This window comes from Mesocricetus auratus, unplaced genomic scaffold (assembly GCF_017639785.1).
Source record: "Mesocricetus auratus isolate SY011 unplaced genomic scaffold, BCM_Maur_2.0 Super-Scaffold_100006, whole genome shotgun sequence".
Classification (NCBI taxonomy): Eukaryota; Metazoa; Chordata; class Mammalia; order Rodentia; family Cricetidae; genus Mesocricetus; species Mesocricetus auratus.
The window spans coordinates 50013414-50037979 of record NW_024429190.1 but is presented as its reverse complement, the minus strand read 5'-3'; the positions used below and the strand labels follow the sequence as shown (position 1 = coordinate 50037979).

General features: G+C 36.7%; 1 protein-coding gene across 2 annotated transcripts in view; it reads left to right on the top strand.

Moving 5' to 3' along the window:
* Nucleotides 1–24566, top strand: part of Gabra4 (gamma-aminobutyric acid type A receptor subunit alpha4) — an 82060-nt gene that overhangs the window by 15112 nt on the left and 42382 nt on the right. For both annotated transcript variants that reach the window (XM_005080795.4, XM_040747164.1), the window contains 3 exons: nt 2369–2512; nt 7354–7506; nt 15181–15440. In XM_005080795.4, the coding sequence (XP_005080852.1) occupies nt 2369–2512; nt 7354–7506; nt 15181–15440 (557 nt within the window). The remainder of the gene's footprint in view (nt 1–2368; nt 2513–7353; nt 7507–15180; nt 15441–24566) is intronic.

Sequence of the window (24566 nt, the reverse complement as noted above, 5' to 3'; positions counted from 1 at the left end):
AAGGGGGGTATGATTTAACAATCCTTTAAAGGTGGCTTGAGAAAAGGATATATATATATATATATATATATATATATATATATGTATGTATGTATGTATGTATATTTTTTCCTGAAATAACTCAAGTTAAACTCTCACGGTTAGTGATAATAGCTGAACTGTCACAAGTGTCTAGTTGAGGTGGAGTATGAGAGAATTTAGTGACCAACATACTGTTGGCGCCATTAAGAAGTGAAATTCCATTGGAAAGCTAGGGAAGGCTTTGAAAGTTATAACACATGGCCTCTTTTGACATATTTTTCTGTGGGAATGGGCTGAAGAGCGGCTGGAGTGGAAGCATGGAAGAGCTGGTGCCTGCTGTTTTTGTGCAACCAAAGATGGCAGTTGGTTAGACTAGGCTGGCATGAGAGAAGCAAATGTGAAATAGACGTGTTTGGCAAATTTAGCAGAGATGAAGGCAAGGGGAATATATGAGTGGGTAGTAAAGGATGTGAGGCTCCTCTCTTCAGGCTCCTTTCTCCGAGATGGCAACAAAATGTGATTGCTCTTGTGAGGTCTGCTTCCAACATTCAATTCAATCAGAATCTCCCAAAAATAGATTCTGGCTTTTACTATTGCTTCAGATTCTTCGTTCCACTGATTGTGAAACCAGTGCCTGCTGTTCTCATTGCTCATTGCTTGACTTAATGAGAATCGGCAGTCACCATTCTTTTTATAGACCTCGTAATCACAATACTCAGTGGGCTAACTTGAGATTAGAGAAAGTCATTCGATCCCTGACCAACGATTTAATAAGACAAGATACAAACAGAAGAATACACAGAAGAATACTGGGACAGAGTTAAAATTACATTTTTACTGTAATAATTTGAATTTTATAAAAGATAGTTTTCATCTGAGAAAGTCTTCTCTTCTAAGACCTCTCTGGTTCTCCTTTGAAGCACTCTGGCAGTGAGGAGAAGTTGCTTTATATGTGAATCAGGCTTTATTTGTGAATAAGGTATCACTCCAAAGAGAATGGGCTCCAAAAAGCCAATTCAAGCATTTGGGGGTGGGCCAGGGTAAGGTGGAAGGAGCAGGAGGAGGGAAGGGAGTGGGAACTGGGATTGGTATGTAAATTGAGAAAAGATTGTTTTAAAATAAAACAAAAAGTTTTGAAAAAAGGAATCACGTTTTTAGAAAGTATTTTGATTTACCTATACCATACTATACCAGTAAGGAGTTTTTGCTGAGTAAATTAATTCTCAATATTATTTTTGGAAAGATAAAACCACTATCAAATTATACTTAAAATAAGAACAATGCAAGAAAAGATTATTCTATTAATGTAGGGTATCCAAGAGATGGCTCCTGATGTTAAAAAATAAAATAGATAAGAATATAGCATGCAAGAATTTAAATATATAACAATGTGAATACACTCCCAGAGATAGATGCTGACATGAAACTGTGTAATGTTGGATGATTACTCAAGCCTAGTAGTGTGTTTTCCAAGGTCATCTATAAGGAAAACCTCTCTGGTTATGGACTCCTTTAGTAGGATTAAACAAGTTCACCGGGGACCTCCTGCGTTCCAGCCATTTTAGGGATGTTTGTTGGGGAGGATGACACATAATTCATTCCGGTTCTTTTGAACTTATTTGTGCATGAGCCAAGCTATCTGTTTTGGGTAGAGTGGTAAGCAAGCAGCTGGTCTCCATTTGCACTAAACAAGGAATAACAGAAAATGTACTCAAATTGCCAGTGGGGAGGATTCTTTGAAGATAGAAGGGAAAGTGTCCTAATTGCAAGCTTCTAAAGGTACTGGAACTGGCTGTGTAATTCCCTGGCGAACTTTGCAGACAGCATAGGCATAGTCAGAACCCTGCAGAATGGTTTCCAAATGGCATGGGCATTGGCTAGAGGCAGTCTAAAGCAGGTGACCTCTGGAGATCTCCCTCACAAGGAGACTTCTTTGGTTTTGCTTGTGTTACCAGAGGTGGCATGTGGTACATTTCTAGATGGAAGAGCTGTATGGGATTGTCCAAGTAAGGATAGACAGGAAATGAAAGAATTAGGAGTCTCACAGCTGTTTAGGAGGCTTGGTCTATCTGCTTTTCAAGCTACCTGCCTTGTTGGAATGGCAATATGACACCTGCACTAATACAAATGTAGCTTTTTTGCTTTAGTTTCATTCTTCACCTGGTTCCATCTTTTGACATTAAACAATAAAACCTATAATTTTCTAAATTATGAACATGTTTAAAGTGGCATAATGAGTATTGTTTTCCCTTTTATTGTTGTTGGACTTTTGTCACATTAAGTATTGATTTTTAAGATTGGCCAAGGAGGAGTCCTAACTGTAAGCATACTCTTTTCCCTTATTAAGATGCGTATCCCAAGAGCGAGATGATCTATACCTGGACCAAAGGCCCTGAGAAGTCAGTGGAGGTCCCCAAGGAGTCTTCTAGCTTGGTTCAATATGACCTGATTGGACAGACTGTATCCAGTGAGACTATCAAATCTATTACAGGTGAGATTGCATGCACACACCTGTGTCTGTGTGGGTGTGCTTTTTTTGTTCACACATGTGTGTGTATGCATGTGTGTATGTAGGCGTATATGTGGGGATATGGGCGTGTATACATGACCAGTCAGAGGGGGTCATTCCTAAGGTCCATACATCTTATTTTTTGGTCTCTCACTGTCCTGGAGTTTGTTGAGAAAGCAAGGCAGTCAGGTCCTTAAGCCACAGGGTTCTCCAAACTCTGCTTCTCCCATTCTGAGATTACAAACCTGGACTACCCATGCTTTTTTTTTTTTTTAAATGTGGTTTCAACTTAGTTCTTTATGCTTTCATGGCGAGAACTTTGAGAACTTTACCAATTGAGATATCCCCTGCCAGTGGGATTTTTAATGGCAGAAGTCAATGAGCTACTCAGCAATGGAGCTTTGTCCTAGTCTTTTCATTGTAATATTCAGTGTTTTCAGGGGGAATTTTTTCCCAGAAGTAGAGCTGATATATTTATAATCTTACTTTAGTTTAAAATAAATTCTGAATTCATGAGACAGGAGAAATGAATAGACTTTTCTTAAATAGAAACAAAAGCCAATAATTAAATATATTAAAACCATTTTCAACAAAATATGAGGAAAAAGTCTGGCTCTGATTTTGTGGTGCTTTTCAAAAGTTTTAATATTACCCAATTTTTTATGGTGTCATTTCTGCTCTTTGTTCCAAAGTGAAAGCAAAATCCAAAGCATGCTTGCAAAGTATATTTAGAGTACACATTAAAATTGTCATACAAGTGGATGTGTAGCTATACTGGTGATTCTTGGATTTTTAAATATGAATAGAAATAATCTTAAGATTTAGCTTCTATCACATCTAATGAGAAAATTGACTACATACTATTTGTTTCAAAATGGTGTTTCTTCCATACACATTTTACTGGGAATAATTAATGATATTTATCTTAATGCACTTTTACTACAAATATCACAAACTGGGTATTTAAACAAATAACAGACTTGGTTTTCAAGCCTAAGATCTGGAAAGATCAGCTTTAGGATGTCAGCAGACTCAACATTTGCTGAGAACTTGGTTCCTGGTACATGGAATAGTCCTGTCTGGAAGAGTCCTCACATTGGGACACACACAGGGAAGGATTTGCAAGGTGGATTGTTTTATACAAATGCTAATGCCCCCTTGACTACTCCACCCTCATATGCTAATCAGCTATCAAAGACCAGTCCCTAACATTACCACATGGGAGGTTAGGCTTCAATATGTGGCTCCCCCTCCTCTTTTTGATGAAGGATCTCACAAAGACCAGTTTGTCTTGGTGCTTGCCCAGGATAGCCTTACAGTGGAATTTGTTCAGCCTCAGCCTCCAGAATGCTGGAATTGAAAGTGTGCCATTGTTCCAGGCACAGTGTGTGAGTTTTTGTATAAACAGTATTTAGACAAAGTGGGAGGTAAAATGTAGTCAGCAGTTACCATTTCACAGGGATCATTCACAATTCCTTCCTTGTATTGAATTCTCATAAACACCCTGTGGAGATGGGACTGTACCATCTTTATTTTTCCAATGAGGGGTATATAAATATAATGTACTTGAGTAACTTTCCTGGCTCATACAGTTATTAAATGTCAAGGCCCCAAATTTATAGACTCTCTGAGTTCTATGAACTTTCTTAAAAGGCCCTGGATGTCACTGTCTTAGGTAAACAAACAAAACAGAAGCAGAATAGTTATTACAAGCTATTGAACAATGGAGTGAAATGAGGAAGAGTGCTTTTTGTTGTTTTAAGGAATGTATTGATAACGCACTGATGTGAAGGGGAAAGAATCTAAAAGAGACAAGCTCATGGAAGCACTGTGGAATGGCACTTTCGACTTTCCAGGCTTTGGCAGGGATTAAGGAGAGATAAGAATACCTAGGCTCACATTGTCAGCATTGCAAAATAAGTAATCCCAGGGAGTAACAGACCACCTGGTGTATACTGTTAACAGTTTGCAAAGAAGACTGATTTCAGATGTTTCTGTCACAAAAATACAGTAAGCAAGATGTTGCAAAGAAGCTTGTGGGTGATGGATCCTCTATGACAGACTGTGGCCTGCCATTTTTCCTGATGAATATGTAATCTCCAAACTAATCAAATAGTGTATACATTAAATATGGACAGGATTTGGAACATGCCTTTATCCCTCAAAAAGTGGTCTAATAATTAAAAGCAAGTGACAAGAAGCGAAAGGACTTTAATTCTTAAAAGTTAAAATCAATTCACAAGACTGTTTATTGTGAAATATTTTAACTCACTGTCTCGCCACTCGAAACTGTTTTGTATAAATCCCAACTCTCTGCTATAAATTGCTGGCACTGTTCTCTCCCCCAAATTCTGATGTATTTTTTTGAGCTTTCATATTTGAGATCATATTTAAAATATTTCTCCCTTGTCTTTCCTCCCTCCAAAACCCTTCATATACCTTTTCACATTCTCTTTATTTATATATGTATATGTAGTATGTTTATTCCTAAATATAGCACTGGACCATTAATTCGCTTGCTCTTTCATGGGGAGGACTACCTCTCTCAGTCTTGGTTTTCCTCAGTTGCCTATAGTCTTTGCACAGGATTGAGGCCTTATGGAGTTTTCTCCTTCCAGTTTGACATGTCAATTGGTACTGTGCTTATTTAGTCCACATGTAGGCAGTTATGATGGTGAGACACTATGGTGTAGCTTCTATTATTTCTAGGAGACACCAACTAGGAAGCATATGATCTCGCAGCAAACCTCCTGATCCTCTGGATCTCACAATCTTTATGCCTCCTCAGTCACAATGTTTGCAAATTCCAGTGTCTTGTGTCATTCCAGTACCTGTCACGTGCATCATCATTTTGGGCATATCCTTCTTACATTAATTATGAAACAATGCAATGGCCCCCTAACAGGCACCTCTGTTTCTTGTGACATTCTGAATTGTGTTGGTTTTTCCATCTGTGGTTTTGAAAACACATCTGGGAGTAGAGGTTTATAAATATTTGGCTTAATCTGCAAATATTCACTGGATCTTAAATAACATTCTCTATATATTCCTTCTAATAAAAATGGTTGTCAAAAGCTACCAGAAGGTTTATTGTTTATTTACATACTGGATTTTTAAAGTTATGTCTCTGTTATATCTATTTGTACCTTTACTTATGTGTGCTCACTTAGAAATACAATTAATGAAGCTTCTCCTTATACTTTTGTACATGTATAGGTATGACAAATATGAGATGTGTTTGAGTAAAATATGTTCATATTTATGTAATTTTATAGAAATTTATATATTTCATGTTTTCCAAAATTAAGCTTTTCATTTTCTGTGTATGTATGTTTACATTTGCCATTTGCTTTTCTATAAATAAAAAGTCTAAATTCTGCTTTTTTGGTGGGGGTGGTTTTGAGACAGGGTTTCTCTGTGGCTTTGGAGGCTGTCCTGGAAATAGCTCTTGTAGACTAGGCTGGTTTCAAACTCACAGAGATCCACCTGCCTCTACCTCCTGAATGCTGGGATTAAAGGCATGCACCACCACTGCCTGGAAAATTTTGCTTTTTAAAAATTCATTTTTATTTAAATTAAAAATAATCTTATTTTACATACCAATCCCAGTTTCCTCTCCTTCCCACCCTCTGTTCTCCCACCATCCCTCCATCCCACCCCCTATCCACTCCTCAGAGAGGGTGAGATCTCCCATGGGGGATCATCAAAGTGTGTCACATCATTTTGGGCAGCACCTAGGCCCTTCATTGTGTGTCTAGGCTGAGAGAGTATCCCTTCATATGGAATGGGCTCCTAAAGTCCATTCATGCACTAGGGATAAATACTGTTTCCACTGCCAGAGGCCCCATAGACTGCCCAAACCCGGAAACTGACCCCCATGTTCAGGGAGCCTGGTTTGGTCTTATGCTGATTCTCTAGAAGCAGAGATTCACAGTTAAGCACTGAGCGAACTCCTAGAATCCAGTTGTATAGAGGGAGGAGTAATGAGCAAAGGGGTCAAGACCATGCTGGGGAAACCCACAGAAATAGCTGACCTGAGCATGTGGGAGCTCATGGACACCAGTCTAAATACTGCTTTTAAAACCACTGATGATTGTGACTGGATAGATTGCTCACTGGGTAATATGCTCACTGTGGAAGCATGAGAACCTGAGTTCATATCCCTAGGACCCATCACAACTGGCTAATTGTGATGTCATGTGCCTGCAATCTTAGCACTGTGTAAGCAGAGACAGAAAGATCCTGAGGGTTTGTTGGTCAACTAGTTTTCAAAATTATTTATCTCAAGGGTCACTGACAGACTGGGTCTCAGGTAGATGAATGGATGGATGAGTGGATGGATGCATGGTTGGACAGATGGACAGACAGACTGACAGACAGACAGATTAGACAGCTACAGAATAAGTCACACAATGCCCAGCATTGATCTCTGGCTTCCACAAAAAAGTGAACATACAGTGTGTGTGCATACACATAAACATGTACATATTCATATACTACACACAATGCAAATTCTAAAAATGTAAGCTTTAGCGTATTTGACATTTAAAACAAAAAACACTGTCATTTCTTGAAGTCATAGCAATTATTAAATTGCTTAATCTGTACATAGAAAACATCATTTTCCTTAATAATAATGACATTCAATGTCATCCTCTTTTGCTCTCCTACCCACAGTAGGGAACTATGCATTTCTCATTGAAATATGCAGAAAAAATAATTCATTTGCTAAGAATGCTGATTGTTAGTGTAGTGTATGACAACAAAGCAAATGAATAATTTACTGCAAGACCAATAATGCATTTTCTTTATTTTTCTGACAGGTGAATACATTGTTATGACAGTTTATTTCCACCTCAGACGGAAGATGGGCTATTTTATGATTCAGACATATATCCCATGCATTATGACAGTGATCCTTTCTCAAGTTTCCTTCTGGATAAATAAGGAGTCTGTTCCAGCTAGAACTGTATTTGGTAATTTCAATTTATTTCTTGGGTATTTTTGTTCACATTGCATTGTTGATGGTGACTCACAGGAAGAACCCTTTGATATTTCTTAGAAAAATATTACACATTAATATACCAAACCAAACTGAGTAAGGAACTATTTAAGGGCTCGTTTCTAATTGGTCTCTATAACATACTGCTGCTTGGAGAGATAAGGACAGAGGGTCCCTTTCACCAGTCAGGTGAAAATCAAGTGGAAATGTGGATATAATGTCACTTCCAGTGACATTCTTGAGCTGCTAGCCTAATGCTGTGTAATTGAATTAAAATCATGTCTAGGTATTAAAATGAAATGCATAGACATCTTAAAATAAAACAAATCATGGCTGACTGCACATGAAAGCCTTAGAGGAACCTGGTTTTTAGTGAAAAGGAACAAACTGCAAATGGCTTAGACACACTGAATGGAGAAGTATTCTGTGTGTAGTCTCTCAGCTCAGTGTATTCTATGTGCATAACTTCCATTTTTTTTCTAAACTAGAATTGTTTTTCTTTTTGTGTTTATTATGGTTCCTCTATAGTGTTCTAAATGATAAGCCTCTTGGAATGTATAGGTTTAACATTTTTGTGTTAAATAAGTCTTATCTACATCTGGGATGCTTTCATGTCAAAACATCACTTATAGTTAAATCTATTGTAATATACTTATCTATTCTTTATTTTTTCAAATTTATCAACATCATTCAGTGTTGGCAAAAGAGCGGACATGATGAGACTTCTTGCAGAATGGAGGCATAGGTCTCGTAAGAGACGCTGATCTCTCCTTTTTGCCTTTCAGTTATGATGTAACTGAGGGTACAACATTTTCCACCATGCTGCAGGAAGGATGGTGAGAAATTCATGGGAGCCTTTCACCTTACTTTGCTAGAACCACAATCCCTAACAAAACCAGCTCAGGGAGCTAAGGTTTATTTTGGCTCATGATTTCAGACAGATTACAATGGAGACAGTAGCAGCACTAACCATGGAAGGAGCCTTAGAGGCCTGCTGCCACCTCAGTGGAGAGGAAGTAGAGATCATCAGCTGTTACCAGGACCGGAGTAACCTTCAGAGACCATGTATTGATAATCAGCCAGTCAGGACCTCACTCAGAATGGTCCCACAACCTTCACCATACTGATACTGGGGTCAGAGAATTCAAAACATGACCACTAAGAACATCGTGGATTCAAAACATAGCACTCCCCATCTTCAGAGACAGGAGTGTCTTGTTGTCCTCAACAAAACTGAAATTCTCCTACAAAGGTATTTCTTCCACATATGCCCAGTGTTTCTGCAATGCTGACAGTATTTGATTTATAGTTAAAACTCATACAGAGAATCAGTGTCAGAGGCAGGGTTTGGTTCGAGCTTCTTCATAAAGTTATGAAAGTTTAATTAAATGACTGCACATTGCAGCTGTAGAATAATGTTAACTGCTAAATATAGATGTGAAAAGGAAATATAAAAAATATGTCTAAAGATTAGATACTAACATTGAAAGGTTAGAGTTTAAGACTCAAATATGCCACTTACTTTCTCCATCCATTAATTGAGTTAATATACTTCCCCTTCAAAGCTAGTGAAGATTTAGAAAACATTGTTATTAGTTTTTTTTAAAGATTTCATGCATTATCTTTTGATAATATTCACCGTCCCCCACTATTCCATCAAACTCCTCCCAGATTAAACCTCTACCTTCTTTTTCTCTTTATTTTTAAAAATAAGATCCCACAGTGTCCCACCTGTGCTACTAATATACTTACAGATGTGGGGTTATCCACTGGAGTATGGTAGTCATAATAAAGGCCATACCCTTAGAGAACATTAACTCTCCCTCTCCAAGAAGCCATAAATTTTCAATGGACCTCAGTAAGGAGGTGGGCTCTTGATCTCCTTCCCACTAGAATGTTATCTCCCTTGATCTTGTTCAGGTCCCATGTAAGCAACCACATTGCTCTGAGTTCTTGAGTGTATCAGTTCTACCATGTCCAGAGATACTGTTTGCACCAGTACTCAACCACTTATCCTACTACTTTATGTTTCCTTCCTATCTATCATCTGTCTGTGTATCCAACTCTCCATCTATCCAGCCTTCTACCCATTCATTCATTCATCTATCTATCTATCTATCTATCTATCTATCTATCTCTACCCATCCATCCATCCATCCATCTATCTATATCATCTATCTATCTTCATATAATAGCGTTTAATAAGCACTAACATACAGAGGTCACAGTGCTTCTCCAAGAAGCAGAATACATAGATTTAAAAAAAAGTCCTGTGTCAGATATGGGAAGCCACCACTCAAGTTGTTGGTTAGGTATGTTTCAAAGACCCCATAAATAATAAAGACTGTTAGTTGCCAACCAAAGCATGATAGTAAGACCCTATTGCTAAAGACAGAGCTCACTTTAGTCACAAGACTTGAAGAAATCAAGTTGATACTGATCATGAAGTTTTCTCCCCACTGGCTAGCTTTCATGGTAATGGTGAGTGCTATGTAGATTTCTGGGGAGAAAAGTCATGAACAGTCTTACCAAATTGTGAATCATGTGAACTACAATGACCAACACAGTAATATATTCCCATGGGTAGAATATTTGCATGAAGGTTGTGGGGACAACAAACCACTTTCTAATTGCATTTAAGGCTTGCTGTACTGTAGAAAACCCCAGGAGTGAAACTACTACCATTATTACATCAAGTAAATATAGGGGTAAACAATCTCTAAATTTGTGTTTCCCTATCCATAAATTAGTACAGTTCTCAGACATTATCAGAGTGATAGTGTAGAAACACTATTGACCAACGTGCAAAAGTAAATGTAGGTGAAGTTTTCATTCAGGGACCATCACATAACTAAGAACTTGTGAGGGTTTAAAGAGTGCTTAATACCAGAAACTGTATTCTATATCCTACACATACCTAGCAAAGAAACTGATTTAATTTTCAGTTTCCTTAGTTTTAAAGAAAATGAATTTCTTGTGTGTTTCCCTATATAGGTTGAGGTTCTTGGCATTCTTGGTTTTATTTAGCACACATAATGATGTTGGAGCCCTAATATATTATGTTCAGAGGGAACAGCTGAGACTGAGAGTGAAATACAAGTCCTTTAACTTGTTCTAGCATAGAGTAATCAAGGATGAGGGGAAATGGTTTTGTTGGAAAATAGCTTGCTGTGTAAGCATGGGTACCTGAGCTTGGATCCTTAGAATCTATATAAAATCTATGGGCAATGGGACGTGTCTGTAATCCCTGTAGTGATGAGGGTAGTTGAAGAGACAGGCAGATCATTAGAGCTCACTGGCAAAATGGTGTAGCCAAAATGGTGATGTTCAGGCCCTGTCACAGAAATAAAGGTGGTAAGGAGGACACTTGGCATTTTCCTTGCCATTCATGAGAAAGAACATGCAGGCACACACATGGACACACACACAGACATACACCACACCATGTTCATATACAAATCTTAAAATTTCTGGATCTACACACACACACACACACACACACACACACACACACGTCTGTCTATTAACTCACATATTAAAACAAACTGAATTGCTTTATCTGTTAGGGTTGCCAAGAGGATTGAATGCATTAATCTGAGTAAAACATTTGAAAAAAATCCTTAGCAGACAATGCATATAATTTTGTTATTTTTGGTTGATGAACTTACTTGTCCATGAGCAATAGTCAATAGTGTGGGAAGACGTAACATTCATTGCAACTGACCTCAGCTAATGTTTCCTCTATAAGCAAGAGAGTACATGGAAATTAAGCAGTATGGCAAAATGATAGTATTACTAGTGCCAACAGGGAGTAAATGAACGCTGTGGGGTCCTATTACTTAACATTCACAATAGTTCAGCAAGAAAGGTAGGCATTCTCAATTTTTATAGATAAGGAAAACAGTGCAAAGATATAGAACTTTCACCAAGTCATGTAATTATAAGTGGTACAACCAAGACAATATATGTAAAATTGAGAACTCAGTCATGCTATCCTTGCAATAAGGGCTTGTGAAAAAATTCCAGAACTTCTGATTGAGAATACTTTGCCAGTAGTATTTTCTCATTCAGAATAAGAAATTTGCCTGTCCGTGTCTATGCCTAGATCAATATTAGTGTGATCAATCAGGAAAATCACAGTTACAATTAAATCTTCAAGAACGTAAGCTATTTCACAATTGTAATTATTAGACTGTGTATCAAGGGTCTAAAATAGCTTTTTTCTTAGGGAAGTAAAGCCCAACATGGTTAGGGTAATTAGTTATTTACTCCATATGAGATCTAGGGTAGTATTGCTCTTCCTCAGCTCTCATCTTTCCTTTTACTTACACAGACACAGTGTGCTGGGTCACAGATGATACCAGAGTGAACAAAACCCTGAAGCAGCACACGTCTGAGAAGCAGGATATGTGGAACTCTTTCCAAAGGCCTTCTATCTTGAAATTTGTCTGACTCTAAGTTTTTTTAATTATTCCAATATGGTTAAACATTAAATGCAAGTAGATGCCAGCTGGCATATTCAAATCATTGCTATTTCATTTTCTAGGAATGGCCAGCCAAAAATTCACTTTTGTGTACAGTCTTAGCCTACTCCTTCATTTCCTCTCCCGGTTCCTGGGCCAGCCAATATGGTGCATATTCAGCACTCTAAATGCATGGACTGGCATCAATACTTGAACACACAAAAATAATTATCTTTGAAATATTGTCAGGGAGGGGTTCTTATCGAAAGAGTTAGTTTCTGTTTTCTGTTGATCAGTGCTTATTCTGCCAAGTACTGTACCTGATGAAAGGGAATATGCACATTCCTAAATTCCTACTGTTTTTTTCCAATTTGGACACAAGACAGAGAACTTTTAAAGTGTTACACGATGGCAAATTTTAAACTAATTTTGAGACAATTGTTCTTATCAGCCAACATTCCCAATTTTGTCAACAGTTACAACATAGCTACCATACTATCTAGAGGGCCATTCCATAAACAAAACAACCATGAAAGAAAATGTAAGACAGCCATATGTAGCATGCTATTGTGTTGATATAAGCATGGTAGAAGCAGTGTGATTTAAGGTAAGCCATCAACTTGATTCTGAACAACTGAATGTCATTACTCAATTCATAATTCAGTAATGACCTTAGTATTTTGTCTGTTGAATATCACCTAGAAAATTTTTTCACATGACAGTAGGCAAGATGAAGACACTTTCTTTTATTGGCAGGAAAAAAAATCATTTAACCACCCACAACAAGAACAAAGTTTACAGTAACAAAGGGACTCTTAAGCGCCTTGCATTTAAATTTGACTTTCCCTTTTTTGCTTAGCAAAGTAGATCTCTGGAGACTTTTCTGAACGCTGGCTAGTATTGTCATTTGGAACACACTCTTATATTTTTACTTGCAAGTGCTTTTTGGCATCATTTCTGTCACATTAGGAGAAACCCACAGAACTTGTGGCACACTTTTGAATTCTTAATAGTCCATTACAGATAAATTGTCATGAGCAAGAGGAAATATAATTTATCTTTAAACTTTGTAGCTAAAGTTTCTGACATTACTTTAGTAGTTATTTACTTATTTCACAGCCTTTAGGAGAATTGTGCCTTCTTTCTGACATTTAGAATGAGACCTAAATGTTTGAAGGTCTCTTTCAGGAAAAAGTCTGACAAATTCACTATGTGCCAATGTGCCACTGGTGTAGATACACAGTTAATCTACATACTTAATGGAATACGGTTTTTAAAAATGTGCCTCACGAGAGCTGAAGAGACAGCTTAAGGGTTAAGAAGACTTCCTTCCCTGCTAGAGAACCCATATGGTTTCCAGCATCTACATCAATTGGCTTATAGTGGCTTGTCATTCCAGCTTCAGGGAATCCAATGAGCTTTCTGGCCTCTGGCCACCTACATGCACGGCAGACACATCATACATACATGTTCATATTCATATGCAAACACAGACCCATGCATATAAACATATATATATATACATATATTAACATCTCAAAATATGCTTTTGGCTATGAAAATGATTAAAATTATTAAACTACTTATGTAATACCTACTGATGCATAGTTTTAGAATGTTCTTTAAAAAATTTTAATTCATGTGATACACAGATGCTCCAAATTTCCATCTTCTAGTAACCAATAGCTTAGGGAGTGACTGGATTTGGAGAACAAAGATTAAACACAAACAAACAATGATTTTTCTTTATTGAGCATCATTTATGATGCATCTAGAACTACATAGCCGGTGATCCCTGAAGCAATATTCAACATGGTGCCTCTTGAGGACACTCTACTCAGTCTAACTGGAAACAGGATGTGCTGATTTTTTCGCAAAGGCCTTCTATCTTGAAATTTGTCTGATTCTTAGTTTGCTAGTTATTCCAATATGGCTAAGCTTTAATCATGAATAGGCATCAGCTGGCATAATGAAATCATTGCTTTTGTTTTTTAGGCATGATGTTAGGCTACTTACACTCCTCTCTAGGGTCACATATGTGGAACAGTAAAAGTGTAGTACAAGGTAGAATATCATCAGAGTCTAAGTTGAAGATACAGTATCATTGTTTCTTCAAATTAAAGTATGATTACTCCTTTATTGTTGCAAAAATCCTATATTTTTCAGTTGAACATGGATTAATTGCCTTTCCCCTGGGGGTTGGCATGAATTGACATATACAGTTAAGATGCTTTCATCATTGTCATTATCACCATCATTTATGCCACCACTATCACCATCATCTACTGGTACCTGGATATATAGACTTCAGGACCTGTCCTAGGGGTTATGTAGAATGAATACAAGTGGATATAGTAAGTCCTCCAGGAATTTCCAGGGTAACCTAGATAACACTGATTAAATAAATGTAAATCCATGGAGATAGGGAAAATTTTGCAACTATTAGCACCCTCTGTAGTTTTAGTGACAAAGTGTTTTTCTACTAAAAATGGTGGCTAACCTTTTCTCTAGTTTAAGAAAGCACTTTTTCTGAAAGTCTTATTTCCAAAAATGATTGGTAGAAGAAGGGCTCTATTCTTATTGCAACTATTCTGCTTCAAGTCGTATATTGATTTATGGTGAATGCCCACATTTACAAATTGATCTAGAATGCATTAATTTATTCAGCATATTGTAGTTATTTAATGATCAGAACTTATATAGGACTTGTGATTTTGCTGACAATAATTATCAGCTCCCATTTTGAAGGCCAATGTGCCAGGCTTCCCATTCTTGTCTGAGAGTCACTGTTTAAATGAGTCATCCTTTGTGGGAGGTCTGTATATTGATTACCCAGGTGTATTGTTTCAGCTTCCAATATAGAATCAATATAAGTTTTACATATTTCTAAGTTAGTAGTAAACTTAGAGTGTACAAAGAAGTCTTAATGACCTTTCCAATCTTGAACCAAGTCATGTTGAACTGGTGATTACAAGAGCAAGGAACCGAACATATCTATTCCTCACTCCCAAACCTGTGTTGATTTCATGGAAGCGGAAGGATCAAACCCTCAGTTGTGGTGGTTTTCACTTAGTAGTAACTTTGATAACCTTATCCTGTCTCCTCCTTTTGGGTTAGCTTGTCTTTTTGTAGATATAGCAGTAAAATGCTTTATCTCTTTTTTTTGGTTTTTTTTTGCATTAAAGGAATAACGACAGTCCTCACGATGACTACCCTAAGCATCAGTGCCCGACATTCTTTGCCCAAAGTGTCCTATGCGACTGCAATGGATTGGTTCATAGCTGTCTGTTTTGCTTTTGTGTTTTCGGCTCTTATTGAGTTTGCTGCTGTCAACTATTTCACCAACATTCAAATGCAGAAAGCCAAAAAGAAGACATCAAAGCCTCCTCCAGAAATTCCAGCTGCTCCAGTGCTGAAAGAAAAACATCCAGAAGCTTCTCTTCAGGTATTTGATTTCATCTCCTTCCTTCTAAGGTTTTAGTTGCTTGGTCAAATTTTTTGTTGTAGGTAGAAAACAGAGAACATGAAAATATCAATGACAATTTGTAAGAATGGTACAAGTCTAGGAAAATATAAAATGGTAATTTATACATTGATAGTTTTGCAATTTTTTACTTATTTGAGAATATCATATAATGTGTTTTGATAATGTTTACCCCCAATCTCACTCCACTCAGGTCCAACTCACTTTCCCTACCCACCCAACTTTGTATCCTTTTCTTTTTTGAAGCCATCATGTATAATTTGGGTTGCTTGTGCATTCTTTGATGTGTGGCTTTTATTGGAACTTGGTCTACATACTAGGTCATTCATTTTAAAGAGAATACAATACCAACTATTCCTCTTCCAGGGACTATCAGTTGCCAGTCCTCTTTCCCATGCTGGGATTTGGTCCAGTTTGAGCTTGTTCAGGTATTGGGAGTTCGTATGTGCAGCCTTTACTGCTGCATCTAAGTGGCAGTGTTTCCTGGTAGTAATTCATCACTTTGGGCTTTTGCACTTTTCCCATTCCCTTAGCCAGAATAACCCCTGGGTCTTGGGAAGAAGGAATGTTGGAATAGGCATTTCATTTAGGGTTGAGCACCCTGTGGTCTCTTATACTTTGCACCTTGGCTAGTTGTGTGTCTCAGGTGGTCTGTCTGATGAAGGTTGAAAGATGCATGGAGGAGTTAACAAGTCATAGGGAGTCAGTTTAACATTGTGCACATTTAGCAGAATATAGGGATTGTGGCATTTCTAGTTACAGGTTCTTGACCCCAGTAATGGTGCCACATATAGGGCTTTTTTTTCATTTTTTCTCCTCTCTTTTTTATTTAAATTTAGAAACAAACTTGTTTTACATGTCAATCCCAGCTCCCTCTTCCCCTCTCCTCCCCTGCTCCCACTAACCTCCTATCCCATCCCCTTTCTGCTCCCCAGGAAGGGTGAGGCCTTTCATGGGGGATCTTCAGAGTTTGTCATATTATTTGCAGCAGGGCCTAGGCCCTTTCCCATGTGTCTAGGCTGAGAGAGTATCCCTCTATGTGGAATGGGCTCCCAAAGTCTGTTCTTACACTAGGGATAAATACTGATCCTGTATAAGTATTTTTCATCTGATGGACTGGGCCTTAAATCTAATCAGAAAGTGGTTGGTTACTCCCATGATATTAATGTCACTATTGAGGTAATTGGCATATTTCCAGAGTCCAAGGGTTCATAGCTGGGAAATATGATGAATATTTTTCTTCTTAGCTATCTAATGTTTGAAGAGTCTACGGGGCTTCATTAGCCAGGAACTATGTAAGAGATAACCCACTCTTGACAATAAACTTTTTTGTTAGCCTGTGATATCTTGTAGAGGTTTTGTCAACCCATAATAGAGTAAATATATTTACATTCTTTTTGCACGCACAGATATATATATATATGTTGGGGAAGTCCTGTTATTTGCCTGTGCATTTGTCAATAAAGTACTGTCTGGCCAATAGAAAACCTAGATAGGAGGGACTAGGAGTCGAGGAGGATTCTGGGAAGGGGAAACACAGGAGAGTCAACATGTGACGCCATGGGGGTATGACGCCGGGGACTATTCTCCGGTAAGAAACATACTTAGATTAACAATTTTGGGGTAATTACTTAAGGCAGAGCTAGCCAGTAAGAGACAAACAAGGCTAACAGCTTCATAATTAATATAGCCTCCTGTGTGTTTATTTGGGACTCATGCGGATCTAGAACCAGGCTGGCGCGGCAGAGCCCAGGCGACTGGTGGGGGATAAACCAAAGCGGCTAGCAAAAGAAAAAGCTTCTCTTAACATATATATACATATATATATATATTCACGTATGCATTTTAGTAAACTTCTATAGTACTAGGCTTCCAAATGACTTTTTTGAAATGTCTTTAGTGTCAATTATCTTTCCCCATATTTCCACCCCTCCCAGCCACTACCCTAAACTATAACCATTATTCCTAATATATAGATATTTTAAAGCATTGTATATTGACTTAAAAGCTAAATAATCTATACATGACCTTGATAGATGTCATATGGCTATTTTTTGTTTGAAAGTTCCTTTTAGTGTTAAAGGTATTTTTTCACAGAGATTACTAAAAAGGAACATGTACTGGTAAGAGGAACCTGTTAATGATGTTGAGCAAGCTACAAAGACCACTTTTATAAAGTTCATTGACCAAAGTAAAATGAGAGTTCTTAACATGGCTCTGCATTTCGTATGGGACTTCTCCGTATATCAAAGAAAAAAAATAATCCTAGCAACAAAATGATAAGTAATTATAGCTGATGTATATTCAAGTGAATAATTCATTCTTTAAAGGACATATCTAAGAGAATATAGAAAGCATAACAAAAACAACTGTGATTTTTTTCATATGACTTATCAAAGATTCTTTTTATATAAATTAAGCCTCTGTTCCACATGAATTCTTTTTTTTTCTTTTGGTTTTTCGAGACAGGGTTTCTCTGTGGCTTTGGAGGCTGTCCTGGAACTCGCTCTGTAGACCAGGCTGGTCTCGAACTCACAGAGATCCACCTGCCTCTGCCTCCTGAGTGCTGGGATTAAAGGTCCACATGAATTCTTATTGTATAAAAGCAGCAACATTTACAAGATCATGGACAATCAGACAGACTTTTTCTCCCTATTTCTTCTCCTTCATCTTCCTCTTTCAGTATTCTGCTATATTCCTCGGACTCTCTTTTATTTCCTTTCATTCATCTTTTTTGTATACATAGACAGATCCCTGTGGTTTTATACTCTAGCCAACTGTAATTTCTGTGTATGACACTACAAAACTGCTTGGTCTTCATTTACCCAAACCAAAATGTAACAGAAATCATCAACTGGTTTTCCCTCTACTAAGTGATATCTCATCCCTTCATTTATTATTCATGTATTCATTCAAAATATATATTTAGTGCCATTGCACATGAGCTAAGAAACAATAATGTATATTTTTAAAACCAGAAAATACCCCCCACTATGAACATTACATCTATTTCTATGTGGAGACAGATAGTTTCTTTTAATGTAAGTAATCAAACACCTGAGGTATTAAATAGGGATGCTATGAAGGGTTGGGAAGCCTTTAGACATTAGAAATCTACCTTTGCAGTGTTAACCCATTCCATGCCTTCAGTCTTGGTTCTGCTCCCACAGTCTTCAGATGCTACAAGAGTATCTAAGGAAATGAATGATTTTCATCAAGTAGTTTAAATAGTTAAGATTTTCTTCTAAGTGAATTCATCAAGAGTTTCAAAATGCTTAGAATGCATGTTTCAGTTTTCAGTTTTAAAACTGACAGTTCAAGCTTTACTCTTTTCCTGCTTCCCATAAGTAAAGTTACAGCGCCTGTTTTTTTGTAGTTGTTCTGTTGTCTTTTGCTTTGCCACACTGAAAGTATAGAATCTATTTCTTGCACTTGTAAGTCACCGAATCTTGGGTTTATTTTACTGTTTATTATTTTCTGAGATTGATTCATGAGTTAATTTAATTATGCCTTTCTGAAGGTTAAATTTGTAACATTTTTCAAGATACTTAAGAATTCTTCAAAGTAATTTATTTTCATATTTTCTTATTTAAGAATGAAATTTTTATTCGTGAACTCAGATCTCTTCTGTATAGAATTTTATGATTCATAATTCTGAGATTAATATTATCAGAATTACTTGCTATATATTCTGGAGTAGCATTGTTTTCACTTTTGAGATAAGTATGTAGAGATAATATTAAAATTTCGAGGTGTGATTTTTTTTACTTAACTCTCCTAATTATTGTATTGCATGTCTTCAGAAATATTGATTTGAATAATATTTTATTGTCCCTTGATTTATGATTTATAATTAAATTATAACTTTGTATTTAAAGTTATTATCTTTAGCAACAAAGTTGATTTTACTTAAATCACTGTTATTTCACATTTTCAAAGACCGTATAGTCTTCACAATTTTTGAAATATGTACTAAATGGTTTCATAAATACTGACATATTGTGCTAATTTTTCTTTTTTCTTATTTATACATTTCTTTCTTTCTTTATCTACCTATTTATTAAAATGATCTTATTTTACATACTGGTCCCAGTTCCCTCTACCTCTCTTCCTCCTACTCCCCCCACTTTTTCCTCACCCTGTCCCTCACCCACTCTTCAGAGAGGGTGAGGCCTCCCATTACTTGAGGCAGGAACAAGGCCCTTCCTCCTGTATCTAGGCTGACCAAGGTATCCATCTATTGGTAATGGGCTCCAAAAGCCAGTTCATGCACTAGGAATAAATACTGGTTCTAATGCTATTAGCCCTACAAAATGCCCAAGACACCCAACTATTGCCCACATTTGGGGGACCTACTTTGGTCTTAATACAGATTCCCCAGCATAATATTAAAATATTATAATGTTTGTAATATTTGAATCTGGAGTCAGAGAACTCTCACTTACTCGCATCAGTTGTTTATATGGGTTCCCTATCATGGTTTTGACCCCTTTGGTCATATTATCTCTCCTCTCTTTCTACAACTGAACACTTTTTTCAACTCATGATAGAACCAATGATGTATAGCATTCAAAATTATATGGCTGCGTTATATCTGTATCAATCAATGAATTTTAATCATAAAACTACCCTTTATTCTTCTTTTACATGAATGTGTTTCCTTTGAATTCTGACTTTTAATACCAACCACCCTGTTTTCTTCCTCCATTCCTCTCTTCATACTTACTTCCTCCCTCCTTCTCTCCCCTCCTTCTTTTTCTGCCTGTGATATGAGTATCAAAACTAGACCCTGTGTACAGTAGACAAGTAATACGACTGAGCTTTACTCCAGACCTCATTTTGACATTTCAAAAAGTATTTTCCTCTCAATATTAAATTTCCTGAAGTTTTCTATTAAAGTTATCCTTGTCTTCTCTCTCTCTCTCTCTCTCTCTCTCTCTCTCTCTCTCTCTCTCTCTTCGAGACAGGGTTTCCCTGTATTGATTGCTTTGGAGCCTGTCCTGGAACTCACGCTGTAGACCAGGCTGGCCTCGAACTCACAGAGTTCCGCCTGCCTCTGCCTCCCAAGTGCTGGGATGAAAAGCATGTGCCACCAATGCCCAGCTTTCATTTTTTTAAACTTTATTTTACTTAATTAACTTTTAAAAATTTATTTTAATTCTAACCACAGTTTTCCCTCCCTCTTCTCCTCCTGTTCCCCCACTTCTGTCCTTCCCCCTCCCTGTCTACTCCTCCTCCATCTCCATTCAGAAAGGGGCAGGTCACCCTTGGACTTTAACAAAGCATGGCACATCACTCTGGAAGGTATATGCCATGTTTTAAGGCTTCAAACAATTTATTTCAACCTATTTTTAATAACATTGAAATCATAAAATACAATTAATGTCCGATGTAAACATTAGTTCATCCTAACTCCAAAATGGCTTTGTTCCGAAGCTTCTAGCTTTTGAAATGTACTTTATGCAAGTCAGGTTTAGTGTTGTATACCGATAATTCATGCAAATTGGAATTTCACCCTGAATAATAAGTGTGAGGTGAACATAGGCTATACGGTAAGATCCTATCCCAAAATATTCCTCTTATGGTAAATTGATTCTGTTCTTTTTTGTGTTGCACCAATGAGATTTATTGCATGAATACAATGATGAAATATTATAAATATGTTAAAGTACATCATATTCAGAATAAAATTTTTATGTCAAATTTCCAAAGATGGGAAAATAACTGATAATCTTCCATTTGATGTCTGAAATATTCTCTTGAGTACAGCAGTTGCCATCATCAGTAAAGCTTGGCTAAACTCATCTACTTGGCTAAGTTGTGATTCAGAAACTTTGCCGTAGCATAGTTCATATGTTGTGTGATTATGATATCTAAGGAGCAAGAAGAACAAACGTATTTACAAAATGATGAAGAGTCATAATATTTTAGGTTTGAGGATAATTTTAAAATAAAACTAGTCAAAGTATGCATCATGTGCTGTATATCCTCTATAATGAGTCCCTGTGCAATGACTTTGACCATTCTGTCAGTTTTATTTCAAACTACCCATGCTGTAAAACACAGTTCAAATGACTTAGCCCAACTTTTAGTTCAACTCCCTGCTTGGCCTCAGTGACAAGTACAACTTCATAGGTCAAGACTACATTACACTGGAAATTAATTGGGAGATAGATAAACAAGGAGGAGGGAGTACAGAAATGGAGAGAATGTGCTAAGAACAAAAATTTGCAACTTATTCCTGAAATGAAATATTCTAAGAATCGACAATTTGGGGTGTCAGTAAAAATTCTAACCAGGCAGCCATAACTTACTTATTCAAATACATGTTCTAAAACATGCCATCAATTACAATTTTGAGTGATACTGGATACTGACTTAGCTTAAAATGCATTTGAGCACTTCAAATATAAAGACCTTGGAGTTTAATGACATTTGGTTCAAAGGTCCTTTGAGAGTTCACTGGCAGTTTGATTTATTTGATCTATGGACTGTTGGTGGCTAGGTGGAGGCTCATGGTGTCTATTTCTGTTCTCTGAGATTTGGAAAGATGATAGCTTAATGGAATATTCATGAAAAAGCCAATTGCTGGAATGTAAAAGTGGCTATCAGCAGCTAGAGTATACATTTAGATATTTAAGAGGCACAAAACTTCTATTCTGTTTCTGCTCATTACCTTAATTCTTCCCCTAACTCTGTCCTAATATGGGAGTTGGACAACATTCTTATTCTGCCACATACCCGCTTTCTCATGGATGCAGACAATTTGGGTGAATAGAATGATTTGAAAGATAAGTAACTATAGAAGTAAAACCAGGAATGTTTTTAAACAATGTTATACATACATTTTAAAATTTGGGGTAGAGACATATCCTAGAGGTTAAAAGCTCCTACAAAGCATCTCAGGTCAGTTTCTAGCACCCACATCAGGCAGTTTGCAATAACTGCAGATCCAGGTTATCTAACCCCAAAACCAACTTCTTTGGCATCTGTACTCATATGCACATACATATACACATACATACATGTATTTTCTTGCATTATTTGACTATATCTTTTAGTCATTGTCATCCAAAAATGATGCATTCATGTAGACATGCTATATCTTCTGAAAAAAAAAAACAACCAGTGATGCAATAACAATGACTAATACTAATTAAGCTTACAAGTCAGGTCTGATATGCTGTACTTTACATGTGCTATATAGTTGCAATCTCACAAGAGCTATTTTACAAAAGAAGAAACAGGCTTTTAACAATTAAGTTATATGGTAATGATAATGCAGATCCATCTGTAAACCCAATATTGGAATTGCTTCAAATGTGCTTTAGTGAGGTCCTTGCTTTTTTCAAGTCTCTGTATAGCATTTATTAAATAAAATATAGGCATTAGAATGTGGGTATATACCTGTATACACATGTATACAAATATATTTATATAGAGGGAACATATACATACAGGAAATGACATAGGTACTGATAAGCCCATGTTAGTCCATTGTTCATAATTTTAAGATGCTTATCATTCTTCGACACTTACAATGTATGTAATGTATTTTGGTATTTTTTAATCTCCTATTACCTTCTCTCATCACCTTCCTTCTCACACAGAAACTGTTCTTTCCAACAAATTCCTCTCAATTTCATATCTTTTTAAAATTGTTCTGTCTTGATGTATTTGTGATCCACTGAAGCAAATTAGAGTTGCTTGCAGGAGAATCGGTGGGGCTTTGTTCATTAAACCATGGGTAACTTATCACCATTGAAGAAATGCAGTCCACCCTAGCAACAGGATATTGACAACATCATCTTCTGCAGGCCTTGTACAAGCAATCACAGAAGCAGTGACATCATGCATGCAACAGCCATGTTTTCTTCATTTTTTATGAATACTTGATTATTTCACAGTATTACAAATTCGCTCTTATGATAATAAAAATCTTTTATAGATAACCTATTAGATTATTACTTCTAATAAATTATAAAATATTAGTTAATTTTATCCATTTTTCCCTAAAGAGGAAGTTATTTCCTAAGATTCAGTTACTCTGCCACCATCTTCTATCTGATAGGTGGCAAGACTGAGATTATGAGCTATAGTGACGGACTAGATGTGTTGAATAGCGGACACTGAGGATGAGAGGGATTGTGTTGGCATCACTTACAAGGAAAATGAAGCACATTTGGTGAACAAACTAAGTAGTTCAGACTTCCACAGCAGAATTATCCTTTACCACAATATTGATGAGGTTTTTCTTTTTCAATTTGTGAATCCATACCTCTCTCCTACCTACACATGCTTTCCATTCATTTAATTCATTTTTCTCTTTATTTTCATTTCACTTTTCCTGTGTACTGTATATGTTTTTCAATTTTAAAGTATGAATAGATTCTAGAAAAGCTACTTGAAAAACCAAAGAATTACTTTCTCTGCTTAGAGTCTTAAATAAAAAGGTTACAGGAAAAATAATATGTAAATAAACCAAGACATGCCTTGCATGCCCTTATGAGAATCACCTCTTAATACTCATCCCTCAGACGCTAGCTCTAATTTTATTTCCCATATGGAATCTATTCTGCGTCAGCTGCTGAATCTCAAAGACATGGTCTCAATTGTCTTTCCATATAAAACAGGGGGAGGGTCAGTGAAATGGCCTACAAGATAGATAAATTCTGAGAATCACATTGCATTACACAACATGATGCTCAGCCCAATAGACCATACCCATTAACAGTTTTTCCTTAAATTCTTTAAGCACTTTCAATGTTAAAGTATGGATGACTTCGTTTATCGCTTTATAATATTCGGTGGAATTTTGCTTCAGTTGGTTCCTATATAAGTGTTGTTTATCTTGGTAGATTTAAACTCATTTATAAAATAGAGTATGGTTTCATTGTATTTTCCAAAGCAGTTCACAGCATAGATTTTAAAAGTTGTAGCTGTCTATTGATTGATTGTGAACCAACTATATGAATTGTTGTTTCTAAGAAAGGAAACCAATGTATTCATCACTGATTTTCAACCTGCATCTTTTATATAAAATTCATTTTACTAGGAAAAATGTGAACATAAGGCAAAATTGGGTTT